General features: G+C 45.8%; 1 protein-coding gene and 1 long non-coding RNA gene across 3 annotated transcripts; both read right to left on the bottom strand.

Annotated features, from left to right (window-relative positions):
* Nucleotides 1-4,261: 4,261 nt before the first annotated feature.
* Nucleotides 4,262-7,037, bottom strand: LOC108640450. 2 transcript variants are annotated; one of them, XR_001921183.1, is made up of 2 exons: nucleotides 5,060-7,037; nucleotides 4,262-4,791 (listed from the first exon to the last, which is right to left on the bottom strand). It is a non-coding gene; the product is annotated as an uncharacterized LOC108640450 (long non-coding RNA). The 2 variants fall into 2 exon arrangements; XR_001921184.1 differs by having other exon boundaries at nucleotides 5,373-7,037.
* Nucleotides 7,038-7,107: 70 nt separating this feature from the next.
* Nucleotides 7,108-13,592, bottom strand: NQO2 (N-ribosyldihydronicotinamide:quinone reductase 2). Its single transcript, XM_018076867.1, has 6 exons — nucleotides 13,425-13,592; nucleotides 10,813-10,977; nucleotides 9,746-9,876; nucleotides 8,759-8,872; nucleotides 8,275-8,376; nucleotides 7,108-7,421 (listed from the first exon to the last, which is right to left on the bottom strand). The coding sequence occupies exons 1-6, from the start codon at nucleotides 13,429-13,431 to the stop codon at nucleotides 7,248-7,250; spliced, it is 693 nt and encodes a 230-aa protein (XP_017932356.1). The 5' UTR covers nucleotides 13,432-13,592; the 3' UTR covers nucleotides 7,108-7,247.
* Nucleotides 13,593-14,420: the final 828 nt, after the last annotated feature.

Raw genomic sequence — 14,420 nt, 5'->3', positions numbered from 1 at the left:
TTTTATTATTTTTTAAATTCCTTTACAATTAATCAAATAGCAGAATAGCAAACGACTCATAGCAGTGCCAAGCTGCTTCTCTCACAGGTGAGCTTTTGTGTCCCTGGAAGTTTCGGGTGATGGTTCTCTAGATTTCTTGGGGTGGTGCTCCTGACTTTTGTGCAGATGGGGTGGATGTAACAGGTACAAAGGCCTGAATTCAGTCACGAGACTTTAATGTGGCATAAACTAACATTTTGCTTCTTTATCTGGAGTCTCCTCTCAAGAAATTATTTGAAGCCACGTATCTACGTTAATTTTTCCGAGCTAACAGTAATTTTATGCACCTAGGTAGTAGTTATTCCTGTAAGAATTTGTATGCACTTTTCTTGTAAATGCAAAGTAGATGTGTATTTTTGAATGGTGAATCTCTAGACTTGCACTAATACCACTGATAGCTTGGGGCTGCCATTCCATACCTGACAAAAAACCAGCTCTGCCTCAAAGTGCAACAATAAAAAACCTTGATCCTATTTACATTGTGAATACCTGTTCCTACCAAGCAGCATATAACTGTAACTAGAAGTCTTGGAAATTCAAAAGAAGTAATAACTCCTGAAATCATAAGCTATCTGCTGAAATGATCTGGATAACATTCAAGATGGGAGGGAACCCTCCTCCTTGGGTATGCTGGGATGCTATTACTGTTTTTGTTGTTGTTATTAAGTAATGAGGTACTCTGAATAGAAGCTCTCTGACCTAATGACTTATTTCAAAACCAAAGTTTTTTTGTAGACTGAGTATCACAGGAAAGCAATCTCTAGCCAGGCTTTAAAGCAAAGATTACTTATTCCAGTATACTATTTAACATGAGATACTGGTTTATGCTACCTTGAAATGTCAGGTGACAAAAGAATCAAGGCAGGAAGCTCAAAGACTCAAGTTCATTCCAATCTTACTTCTTTTTATTGAGATACAGGGTAATTTATGTGTATCCTCAGTACTTAGGATATACCAATGCATACATTAAGTATCTGTGATTAAGAGAACAGAAATTTTGCAGTTTGATTTTGCTTACCCTTACAGAAGCTACACATACTTCCAGGGGTTAATTTGTGTTCTATGAGGTAGCCCAAAATACTTGATTGATTATAAAGCAATTTTTAAAATATACTATTCTGAACATCTGTATTACAATGGGTTCATATTTACCGCATGCCAATCTGTGTTATGAAAATTCTGAACACTCGTTGCTAGAAGAGAGGAATTTTTGCCGACCAGTATGACTGGTGTTATTTAGAGAGGGATAGGAGTGTAATAAGTATGTTTGTGGCATTTTTCTTTGTAACATCATGGTTATGTCCTCTCCTCTAGCCCCTAAGGGGCACAGAAGTTCCCTAGAGTCATGAGCTGGTCATTAGGTCATATCAGGCCTGACCACCATTCAGAAGCAGTTTGCTTGGTTCTATTGATTTGTTACTGATCTGATGCAGATCTGACATGGCCTGTGTAGTTAAGGAGGATTGCTGTGCACATTAGCGCAGTAATATGAAAAATGGTGACACGCTGATTGCAGCCTTTGTGGTCTAACGATGCTCTCAGCACATAAATTCTTGAGAGGTGTTACAAAGTATAATTGGAGGAAATGAATGTGTTTTCAGGCGTCAAAACTCAAGGCCACTTAGTTATCAGTAACACAAGGGAATAAAAAACAGGAGGCAAAACAAGTATCTCCAGTATGGGTACCAGGAGATAAATGGAAGAGTTGCTACAGCTGAAGAAAAGACTGCATGTGTGAAAGATGTTTCAAAAGCTGTCAGGGCATCTCAACTCTACTGCTGCAACTTTCATAACCAGTTCCATCTAAACCTTTCCCTTCCACTCAGGTGTTTCAGCTCATCTTTTCACTGAGGAATGACTTTTTCTTTTTTTTTCCCCCTTCGGAAATAGCAAAGAAAATACTTGTGTCAAGATCATGAGTACGTTACATAAAGGGGAGGAGGAGCCAAGACAAGGGAAGCAAAGGTGTGACAAAACATGTTATATTAGGAGCAGAGCAGAGGGAGCATGGAAGGGGAGAAGGGCGGGGTCTGTGCAGTGGCCGTTCTCGCAAGGGAGTGGGAACAGGCTGTCTGGACAACGGCACCTCGTAGGGCCGTGGCTGTCAGAGACAGGCGCCGGCAGCCGGGCCGGGCCTGGCCTCGGGCGGCGAGGGCCGAAAGATCCGCTCGCCGCAGGGCCGGGAAGCCTTAATGCGGGGCTCCTCCGGCCTAGTTCCTCGTTGGCCGACTTGCCTTGTCGCCCTTCTCCTCCTCCTCCCGCGGCTTCCTGCAGCCGCGGCCGCCTCTCCTCGCACGCACCGCTCCCCCGCCCGCCGCTTCCCGTTCCCCCGTGCCCGGGCGACCCTCCTCGGCAGGGCGGGATGTAGCGCCGCAGCCCCGCCGGGCCACCTCTCCTCGGGGCCCGGCACCCCCGCAGGCCCCCGGCACCGCGCGCCGGTGTCGCGCGCGGTGCTTTTCGGTTCCGGCGTTGTCCCGTTCCCGGCCACCGTGCCTTACCGCGGGGTGCGCCAGTCTCCTCGTCCTGCCGCCTTCCCCGGAGCGGCCCGGCAGCGGGCTCCGGCCTCGCCGCCCCCTGCGGAGCGCCCCGGCCCCCGCGGCAGCGGGAGGGGGGCCCGACCCGGCCCGCGCCTTCTCGGAGCACGGGAGGTGCCTGGGCTCGCCCGAGGGCACGGCGGAGCTGCCGCTGCTCCGGATGCTGTGCAGTCACTCGGTCCGTGCGACGCAACGCGCGCCCTCCCACCGGGAGAGAAGGGCGGGAGCCCTGCCCGTCCTAGCGCCGCCGCCTGGGTGAGCCCGGTGCGCACTGTGAATGGTGACAACCTGGCCACGGTACCGAGCCCGACAGCAGCTGGGTGCGTGTCGGAAACGCCTTTCGGTGTTGAGGATTTGGTGCTGAAGATGTGTGGGGGAGGGTTTGTTCGGGAAGAGTGGAGGCAGGAGTTTGTCAACAGGGTAACTGTAACACGTGCCAGTCCGGGGGACAGCTGGCGGAAATAGATAACCTAAAAGGACCGACAAATACCGTCTAGTCCATTCTCCTCGGGAGGTCGGGTATGTTGCTAACACAGGTGCTTTACATAAGACCGATGGCTTTGCTATTCTTCCAGTGAAATGAAGGTGATGATAAGTGTCTACCCTCTTTGCCGTGATCTTTCCCATTGTGGGCAGCTGTTACGCTCCCCACTGTACTTTGCAGTGGAGTTCACGGCTCAGTATTACCAGGCACTACCAGAAAAACAGCACATCAGTCTGGGACAGTGATAGCAGCCCACAAATTGTGTCCTTCATTTCTCCCTGTGATGGTCAGCAATGTAGTATCTGAACTCCTAAACCATCCATGTACCCCCATCTGCTCTTCTAGGAGAAGACATGGTCTGTTTTTTGTTTTCTGGTGGCCAGCACATGCATCTGCCAGGGGCAGGGGACTCCTGCCTGTCAGCTTCCTGAAATGTGTCTTTTTGGAAAGACAGAAAGGACACAGTTGGATGTGGGCAGCTGTGGTTTTGGAGAGGTAAAATAACCTTGGTGATCACTTTCAAGATGAAGTTTTCTCTCTCAGTATCGAGACTGCACTGTGTTGGACAAACTTAATAAATGGCTTCTATTCAAGATCTCTCCAAAAAAAAAAAAAAAAGCTGAGTGCAATTGTTTCCCCTCAAAAAGAAAAAAAAAGTTGGCAGTGGAACTGGCGCATGCCTTGTTTTCCACTGATTCTTGATCAGCTGCTATTGAGACAGGAGTTTAATGCTCTGACAGCTCCAAATGCAAGGGCTGATCACACCTACTGTAATGAGGAGATCGGGATGGAATCCCAGATTGCCAAACTAAGCTCATTGCAGTTTGTATACAGCCATTTCATGTACATTCACACTGAGGTATCACAAGGACAGTGTTACTGAACCTGCAGTCCAGAGACACTGGGACATTTGTCAGCTAAATAAAGCAAATGCAAATATGGATGTGGTATCTCTGGTGGGCCAATCGTGCAGCTTTGGTCTTTTGCAATCCCAAACATTACAGAAATCTTTTGATAACATTTAACTTCTGAGGGTTTTTTTTCTTGATTTGGTTTCGCTTGGTTTTTCTGCTTTTGAGCTTTGCATTGTGTATGGGGCTGAAGGTATGGGCTGAAGGCAGGGAGAAAGATGGCTGAATTCTTAAGAATCATGTGGTTAAAGAGTTTGCATTTTCATTCAGTGGTGTTTTGCCAAGCAGCAAAATGAGGCAAAAAAAGACAAATTGGCATTTATTTGCTGGTGTTTAGAGGTCAGTGCTGCCAGTTATGACATTCTCTCTTTAAATGAATAGGGAAAATAAACTGACCCAGAAATGCAATCTGAATTTACAGAGAAATCTCTTAATTCTGATTGAGAAGAAAGGAAGGTTATCTTGAAATGGACAATAAGGTCAATACTTTTTTAGTGCTTTTCACAATAATGCATTTACATGAGCAGAAGTCTTCAATTTTAGTATTAATGAAAATTAAATAAGGCCATTAGTTCTCTTTTTACTTTAACTGAAACTTGCACTAATCTCAACAAAACTTTTACATACTTTGTACTAAAAATCTCAGCCATCTTATTAAAACTTATAGTAAAGAAAATATAAATACATAAAATGCTCAAAAAAACCCCAGGTGTTTGACATATAGCTGATTTTATTGCCAGCAGGATGAAACTTGCAGGTTTCATTGCATTACTGGAAAAACTGTAGGGTCTTCTGTCACCTTTACTGAGTTTTCTGAAGAGATCTGAAGAGAAAAAGATTTTGAAGGGCTCTGGAATAATGATTGAGTGGGCAATGAGACAGAAAGTGAAGTTCAGGTTATTAAAGGGGTACACATGAGAAAAAAATTTACCCTAAATTGATGTATAAAATAATGGGCCTTGAGCTGATCATTACCACTGATGGCCAAATTGTAGAGTTACAAGAGATGGAAACATTAGCTAAAGCAAACCATGTTTCAGAGATGATTATAAAAGGAACAAAGAAAGTCATAGAGTTGACTCTGCATGTACCTCTGGTCCCCTCTTCTCAGTAATGGGATAGTGAGACTGGAGGTGTTTAGAGAAGAACAACAAGGGTGACCAAAGGCAATGACTTCTCTTAGAAGAACAACTGAGAAGGACAGGACTCCTTGGCCTGGGAAGGAGATTATTTAGGAGTGGAGGTGATGCACATGTACAAAACTCTGAGCAGTGTGTAAAAGAACAGATGGGACTGATCATTACTGTTGACTGGGAAGAACCAAACAAAGCTACTGGGAACCAGGTGCTTCACCCTCCCAGGGCCTCCTCCCCACTCCAGTGCTTCATGCAAGGAAAAACTCACCTGCTGAACTTTGCCAAAATATATTGGCTGCTTGAAGTTGACATGAATTCAAGAGAATGCTAAACAAAATTCAGAACAGAGATATATTATTTGGCTTTGTAAATATAGAGAAAATGTATGTACCTCAGGAAATCCCCCAAACTAAATGTAGTTAGCACCCAGGTCAGTATTCATGGGAAGTGCTTGCTATTCCTGGCCTATAACCACTGTGGAGAAAAAACTCAGGGCTGCAGGATCCTTGTTCTGACCTAGCACAGCCACCGTGGATACTTAGATTACATATATCCAGGCTAATACAAGCGCCTAACGCTACCAAGTGTTTGGGATCTAGCATGTATCTACCAAATAGTGTCAAGAAGTGTATCCTCAATATACAGGTCAGTCTATATTAGATTCTTTATCTAACAGTTAAACCCACTAAGCTCTGCAATTGATCCAAAGCAGTAATATTGGGTTTGACACTTGCAACTTTTGCTTTCACTTCAATTTCCTTGTTTCTTGAACAGTCTGGTAACTGTACACTGTGAACATGAGGATGATTCCTCTCCTATGCAATTTCAATATTTGAATTTGTCCTCCACTTTCTCATCAGGTAAGTTGTTTACCTTAAGTCTTCTGGCATGAATCTGCTTTCTCCACAACTCAGATGTATAACACTTTCCCCCTTAATAACTTTCACTTTCCTATTCCTGTAACAGAGCTATTGAGCCAAAGCAAATTTCCTGCTTGGGTAACCTAAAGACTTTGTCTCACACACTCTGAAGTAGACACGTACAACAGCTTTGGGCAGCACTGCTTCCCAGGGAATGTCTCTGCAGGAGGTGGCAGAGACGGAAGAAGATGGAACAGGAACATGTGACTCTTTCCCTGCGGTAGCACTTCCCGGTGTGGTGTATCAGCTTACACTGTCAGTGCAGAGTCTGGGCTCAGCATGTTTATTATCCAAATAGCCCTTAAAGAACTGTGAGGCTGGGGTGTGACAAGACTGGCACAAAGAAGGTATGGCAGATGCACATGCTGTATGCAGAGGCCTAAGCGCCATTTGGCAGTGACTCAGGAGACAGTTCCTTATTTGGGCCACTTTCTTTTAATACCAGAGTGCAAAGCCAGCTGTTAGGTGAGCTGGTCAAAGCAAGAAGTCGGGTAGCTAAGTGAGAAACCTGCCCCTTGCCATATGAACCAACAGGGTTAACAGCTCTCAAAAATACTCCTGCTACAATTCAAGGTAAAAATCACGGATGTTAAGAGCCAGACAGTCCTTTTGTCCCACCAGATCCTGACCCATAGACAGACAGGGCTCCTGCAGGTTTTCAGGTCGGCATCCTGCCTTGCCAGCTGCCAGTGCTGGAGATCTCCAAGGAAGCCCATTGACTCTGATGGTGGAGGGGATGCAAATGCCCTCCAGACCCAAACACCAACCGTGACTGGTGTGAAGGGGCAGGAAGCACCCAGGATTCCTTTTTGTCTCCCCTGAGGGCAACCAAAATAGAGAGGTCCCTTTGATTTTAGGAAGCTACTTAGTTTATCAATGGGAGGTGGAGTCTACAAAGGAAGGCAATTCATGCACATACCACTGTACAATATTTGTATTTGTTTTCCCCCTTTTTTGGTAGGTGTTGTAGCTTTAACATTGCTTTGTGAATATGTGGAAAAGCACAAGGCTACCCACAAGGCTTTCCAGCTGCACCCATCCTTAATGAGAATCCCTCAGGAATCAATGAAGATAAATGCTGTATTTTCAGTTAAGCTGCTAGCTGCTGTCTTCCAGATTCTTAAAAGACATTTGAATTAGGAGATTAGCATTCAGGTATTTAGATAGAGCATCTAAAAGAATGAAGAAAAACGATCTTCTCTCTGTAGTCTTGTACCTGAACACTACTTGAAATACCACTCAGGAGAGCAGTTGATGGGTTCTTCCTTCCAAAGAGTCTTCAGACGCTGGGTCCAGGCAGTCAGCATCTCCTTCCTCTTCTCCTCAGAGACATTCTCTGGAGCATAACAGATGTGAGGTTCAAGGACTTTGACACCACAGAAGTGCATGATTCCATGCTGGATGCAAAACAAAGAAAGAAATGCTTCAGGAAATAGTTAATTCTTTCGATTGAAGAACATGCATGATTCAAATCTGAACCTGTTTGTCTGACCCAGGATCTGGCAGGTTCTGTAAATGTGTGCATTTATCAGGGAAGGGAAATGAATTGCTTTTACACCAACAGAACTCTTCTCTTTGGCTGCTGTACTCTCTTCAATGTGCAAGGATCAGAGACAGCCTAACGTTCATTGTCCTGGTTGAACTTCCTCTGATTGTTCCTGAACTGCAGTGTCTTTCACATCTACTTCCAAACTGGGGTTTTGGATTTTTTTTTAACCTTTTCCCTCTGAATGAAGGCTACTGCCTGTGGAATCAACTCAGCTTGCCATTTTCCCTCTGCGTATTTCTGAATTCAGTGTCGTGCTTCATGTTTTTGTCACCTTTATTTGCGAGCTCTGGAGCTGGACAGCTCCTCAGGGGCAGGCATCTGGTAATTGCAAGGGGTAGGAGATCATGGGTGACTCCCCTCCTGCCCTGCATCCTACATCAGGTAACCTTGGGGAACAGAAATCCCACACCCTGGAGATAAAGGAAATCCTATAATATCAGAGAAACTGAAAAGGCTGACAGCATAAGCTGTCTCCAAATTCTAATCTGGAAGAAGGGGCACAAAACAGCTTTAAACCTTACTGGGCTTTTAAAGTAGTCTTGAGATTTTAGGGCCCAGTTTATAACCTGCAGATGCTTGGAGTGGGCAACTTATTAATTTCTTATTATACTTCATATAAAATAAACAATATAGGAATTGCTAAAAATAATTTGGACAATAAATATTGAGATATACAACAATGAAATATTCATACATTATACCTGCATGGGCCACAGAACATAGCGAATATCACCACCGATACCTCCATTTGAATACATTTCTTTGGTTCCTCCAGTGGTGAAAGAAAACAGGGATAATTTGTCCTAGAATTAAAAAGTGGTGATTCAGTTAGGCACGTTTAAAGAAGAGTAGCTGAACAATTCAAGAGATATTCAGGGAAACCAGGACAGCATATATTTCTAGAAGAGAAGGTCTGCTTCTCTCCCAGACCTTACAAGAATTGGCAGTTCTGAGGCAAGATTGGTGACATACAACTAGACAGTTGACTTTGTGTCTGGCCTTTGAGAAGAGACAGGTTAAAATAAAAAAAGAATTACATGTCTGACACCCTTGTGTGAAGCAAGGCTGATGCATTATTTCAAGATAGCGAAAAGTCAGAGCTTTAAACAACTGCAATGGAAACTAAGGACCATTGCCCAGAAGAACATTGTGCAAACCTTGACCTTAATAATCTCAAAAACATACCTGGAGCAAACCGCCATCATAACACTTGGACAAATCATAAGCAAAGCCTTGGACCAAGACTCTGTCCATCCAGCCCTTCAGGATTGCAGGCATGCTGAACCAAAACAAGGGAAACTAGGCAAAGAGGAAATTACCTGGTTAGCACAGAGAGTCTGGACCACCCTTAGACCTGGTTCACAGGCCAAATCCTATTCTCTGAGTCTGTTCAGATCTTGTACCTGCCTTCTTCCAGCTCTCTGTCAGGAGAGGCAGTAACTGTGCTTGGCAACAGGACCTGAAGTGCTTTCTGATTGTAGGAGTCTCGGGGCCACACCTGAGCATCTACAGCACACTAACACTAGGGTGCATGTGAGAGCTTCCACCCAGATTAAAGTTGGAAAATGATGAATCAGGAAGGTGCCATTTCATTCAAACTTAAGACTGTACAGAATCACTGTACAGAATCCTATGTGTGAAATGCAAAAGCAACAGATGATCTAATGCCTTATTAGCAGGACTGACATCAGGTGACCAGTGCTGATCTGACAATCTGCTGAAAAATGCTGGGGGATCTTAAGACAGACTTACTTTCACACCCTGCTGATATCATGACTCCAAATCTCTTTATTGAGAAGAAAACTACTACTTTAACACTTGGACCCTTAGTGTATAGATCTTCCAGTTAGCCTGTGGGACTACATCCCAAAGCTATCATGTCTTAATTGCATTATCTTGAACGCTTTATGGACTGTTTTTCTAGGAAGCATCACTATCACTAAACCTTTGTACACACTGCAGCACAGAAGAAAAACTCTAAAAGCATTACCACATTTGGCCTAATTTGAGATGGAAACAAAGTGCAAACTGGACAATCACCACTGTCTCTACAAGTGGTCAGTTTAGTCAGCAGCAAATTTTGAATGACTTTATGGTGTCTTTCAGAAGCTTCTTTTTAATAAATAAGTGATAAAGTGAACAACACAACTGAAGTGTATTTAAAATAATGACCTGAAAAATCAGCAAGTCTGCTTCCTGCACCTTCTTTTGCTCTTCAACCAGATCTTTGGACAAACCTCCCTTCTTGTAAGCTTCCCACGTCTCCACACCATAATTGAACGCTTCCGAGTTGTGCAAGCGACCTGCGGGTAGAAGTGAAGTCATTCCTTGCCCTGTGTCCAGCACCAAGCCAGATAAGACTTAACTACAGGTTGCCATCTACAGCTGTAAATGGAGTCACTGCTTTCCATTTTCCCCATTTCCTTTTCTTTGGTGGATATTCAGCATCATCACATCTGAAGGTGATTTGATTTTAAAGTGGAGAGGAATGTAGAGCCTCAGTCCTAAACTTCCACCTTCCTGTAGCAACATACCAAGTGCAATATGAGAACCTAAGCTTGGCTCAGGACTCTGGTGATGGAGGTGGATGATTTAAGAGAATTGTGCTAATTGTTCTGCCTCTGCCTTAGGGTTTACTGAGACCATCATGCACTCCTAAGCACGATGGAGCTGCTTTCCAGCCTCTGTAACTGGGAAACTCGGCAGGTGCTGGGGAACCACTATTGGCTGTCTCTGCTGATCCCACAGCAATTGGGTGAGCTGATTCAAGGATGTCTGAATCAAGCATATAGGTTTTTTCTGTCGCTTCAGCTGGCAGATCATCAGCCTCTAGCAGAAGACAGAGGCAGTAGCCTTGTGAACTAAATGGTAGCAAGTCACAGAATGGTATCTGAAGACTTTTCCTCTTCACGAGAAATAGACTTCAGAGACTGACTGTGGACATGTGCTAATGAATTTTTCCCTCTCAGTAATCTGACTGGGAGACAAAGTTCCTGTTCAGGAGTGGACTTTTGGAAATGCTGTCTGGTTCTATATAAGTTTCTTATTAATGAAATAAGTTTCTTATTAATCTCTTGATGGTGCAAGGGCTGGAGCACCTCTCCTATGCAGACAGACTGAGACAGCTGGGTTGTTCAGCATGGGGAAGGCTCCAGGGAGACTTTTGTCAGCCTTCTGTTACCTAAAGGGGGGCTTACAAGTTAGTATTGTTGATAAAGGTGTATTTTGGCTAGTCTCACCAACAATGTCATTTCTTGTTGCTCTTGGCTCAAACTGCATTGCATATAAATCCGACACCGTGACACTGCAGCCCTGCTCGGTCAATTCTTCCACAGCAATCTTCAACAGAGATCCGTTGAAGGACTTGGGCTCTTGATGTGCATAGACTATCAGGACCTTTTTCCCTGGAGGCAGAAAGAAAACCAGAAGACAACTTGGAATAGAGGAGGCAGATGCAGAACAATTTGTGGAGCTGGGGCTTGGTCCTTCCTTTTTCTCTAGTGTGTTTTCCAAGTGGCACAAAACTAGTGGAAACAGAGTGACAGTGGCAGGATTTGACTCCTGCTCAGCAGCCATGAGTGACTCCTGAGGCATTAATCGCTGAATGCCCCCAGCCCAGCAATTCTTTGCAACACTGGGCTTTCCCAGGTGGAAGTCAGTGGACAGTGGATGTGTTCCACAGCAGGTCACACTGCCCTAAATAAGCACTACTAAATCCCTCCTCGAGTTGATGTTTCTGTTGCTCTGATTCCACTGTCCCCAAAAAGCAGTGCCAGCCTAGATTCCCTCCAGGTGTTGTGGCAACAACTTCTGAAAGCTCAGAGCAACTTCCCACTGCAATGTGGGATCGCCTCATCTTCCAGTTCAGCGCTGTGCAATGACGACATCGGGGTAGGTGTTTAAGATGCCACTGCCCCATTTCAGCATCACAACAGTGACTTCAATAGAAAGCAACAGGATTTTTTCTCAGAGATTAGGCTGTCTAATGTATCTCAAACTGCTGTCAAAGTGGATTCAAGGTAAGCTGAGTAGCCAGGCAGATATGTTGGGATGGAGCTTTTTCAAGGGATGTAAAAAGATGTATTGGAGCTTACTTGTTCAAGATTTTACTGAATATGGGCTATTCAATTTTAATAATTCTCTTAAAAATCATTCATCAGTGAAAACAAGGAAAAAATGAAATACTGTCTATGTGGTAGTAATTGTTTATACATAACCAGAGATAGAAATTCCCAGGGACTGTTGAAAATGACTGGATTTACAAGACATGCAGCTCTTGGTTCCTGACTGCCAACACTAAGCTTCAGGCATCTCGTAAGCTCAGTTTCTCCATGACACAGCTCCTGATGTACATCCCAGAGCACCACCTGCTAAGTGACAGGCAAGTTTAGGCAGTTAGGGATAACTAATAGAACCCGAGCTGAATGTTTGAAGAGACAACAGCTCATTTTAACCTAATTTACAAGTAGTGACTCTTACTCTAGTGAGCACAGTGCCCATGAAACAAGAGCTTTGCAAAAGACATTAATAAAATGCAGGTCAAATGCTACCATGAATTCAAGGCATGTATAAACTCTGAAAACTCTTGCTCCACAGCTTAGTCTGGAACATCAGGAGCAGTGACCTCTTTGCTGCTTTGCTGTTTCTGCTGGCTCTCAGCAAAAAGGGAGCTCAGTACCTGGAGATGCCAAAGTTTCCAAGAGGGGGTAAGATTAATTCTGCCAAGCTGACAGATTGTTTTCCTTTTGCTGGAGCGATGGGCGCTTGGACACATTGTTTGGGGAGACTGGAGTTTTCCAAGGCATCACTTACTGAAGTGATCACTTACCTAAGGCAACTGAAGGCCCACACTAAGTCCTTAAATCATCTGGTCTGGGAGCTGCTTTATGCTGATGACGCTGCCCTTGTCGCCCACACAGAAGCAGCTCTGCAGCGTTTAACATCCTGCTTTGCAGATGCTGCTGAGCTCTTTGGGCTGGAAGTCAGCTTAAAGAAGACAGAATTTCTCTATCAACCTGCACCTCAGGAAGTCTTCCATCATCCCCATATCACCATTGGCCAATCAGAGCGCCATTGTGCTGTTTACTCTCTTATACGGTTCCGAATCATGGATCATTTACCGCCACCACCTGCGTCTCCTAGAACGCTTCCATCAACGCTGTCTCCGTACAATCCTAAACATCCACTGGTCAGATTATGTGACTAATACATCTGTTCTAGAGCAAGCTGCAGTCACAAATATTGAGGCCATGTTGATGAGAACACAGCTGCGATGGGCAGGGCACGTCTCCAGGATGAAGGACCACCGCCTCCCTAAGATCCTGCTTTATGGTGAACTTGCCACTGGCTGCCGCATGAGAGGAGCCCCGAAGAAAAGATACAAGGACTCCCTGAAACAACATCTCAGCCTTGGCCATATTGATCATCATAACTGGTCTACTCTGGCCTCAAATCAGGAGGCCTGGAGACACACCATCTATAACGCTGCTGATGCCTTTGAGAACACACGCAGGATCACTCTTGAGGAGAAAAGACAACACAGAAGGAACTGTGTCTTGCAGAATATACCACCTAAGGAGTCTTTCTGCTGTGCCTTTTGCAATCGGATATGTTCTATCTCGTGTTGGCCTCATTAGCCACCAGCGTGCTTGTAACAAATGTGGATAGAGTCTTCCTAAATCTTTGTTTGCGAAGCCCAGCCATGATGATGATGACTTACTGAAGTAATTTCAGTGGTTTGAAAAAGTAAGACCTCAAAGTCACAACTAAACACGGCAGCGAGGCCCCATCCCTGAGGTGTCCTTTGCCCAGGCCTGGAGTGAGCAGCATTTTTATTCGCATTTGCTCTTACCTGCCATTGTCCGGGAGCACTGGAGAGCTTCTCTCCTGAGAATCTGGTATGGCCTGAGAACTCAAAGGAGAGACGTGCTAGTGAGAAACACCAGGAATAGGTGCGAGGAGAACCGCTGTTGCAGTGGGAAATGTACCGGTGTGTGTGTTTGCACACACATTCACGCACAGGCTGGCACTGGCCAAGCACGACCTGCCGGGATGGGCCGGGCCGTCAGCGTTCCCTGGGAGCGGGAAGGGTGCCTCTGGTTTTCGGCCCTGGCCCTGGAATTCGCCTCCGGCCGCTGGCCCGGCGCTGGACGGCCGCGGCACGGCCGCCTCGGCCGGGGCGCGCCGGGGCCATCGCGCCGCTCCCGGTCTTCGTGCCGCCTCTGGAAGCGCTTTTGGGAAGCGGCCCCCGGATCCCCGGCCCCAGAGCAAGCCGGGGTGCCCTCACCGTGCTCCCCGGGGCCCGGCGGCACATCTGCGGGGGGGCTGGGAGCGGCTCTTCCCGGCGGACCGGCCTGCCCCGGGCCCTGGGGCAACGCAGCCGGGGCGGGATCGGGATCGGGCCGCCGCGGCCCGCGGTTCCGCTCCAGTCCGCGCACGGCGGGGTGCGCGTCCCCGCTGCTGTGACCGCAAGTGACACCTACAGCATCTGTGGGGTTATTTTTTTTTTTTTGGTTCTCTGGTCTTCTCCAGGTACAGAACTCGATCTTCATTTCTCCCTGTGGTGGTCAGCAACGTAGTGTGTGAATTCCTAAACAACCCACGTACCCATATCTGCTCTTCTAGCGGGAGCAGTGGAACTAGTGCGTGCCCATCCCTGTTTTCCACTGATTCTTGATCAGCTGCTATTGAGACTAAACCGGAATTTTATGCTCTGACAGCTCCAGATGCAAGGGCTGATCACACCTGCTGTAATGGGGAGACTCAGGACGAAATCCTAAATTGCCAAACTAAGCTCACTGCAGTTTGTATATAGACATTTTGTGTCCATCCACCTTGTGAAGTATCA

Source organism: Manacus vitellinus, unplaced genomic scaffold (genome assembly GCF_001715985.3).
Source record: "Manacus vitellinus isolate BGI_N305 unplaced genomic scaffold, ASM171598v3 scaffold_33_pilon, whole genome shotgun sequence".
Lineage (NCBI taxonomy): Eukaryota > Metazoa > Chordata > Aves > Passeriformes > Pipridae > Manacus > Manacus vitellinus.
The sequence above is the reverse complement of the archived record's forward strand: the minus strand, read 5'-3'. Positions and strand labels throughout refer to the sequence as shown.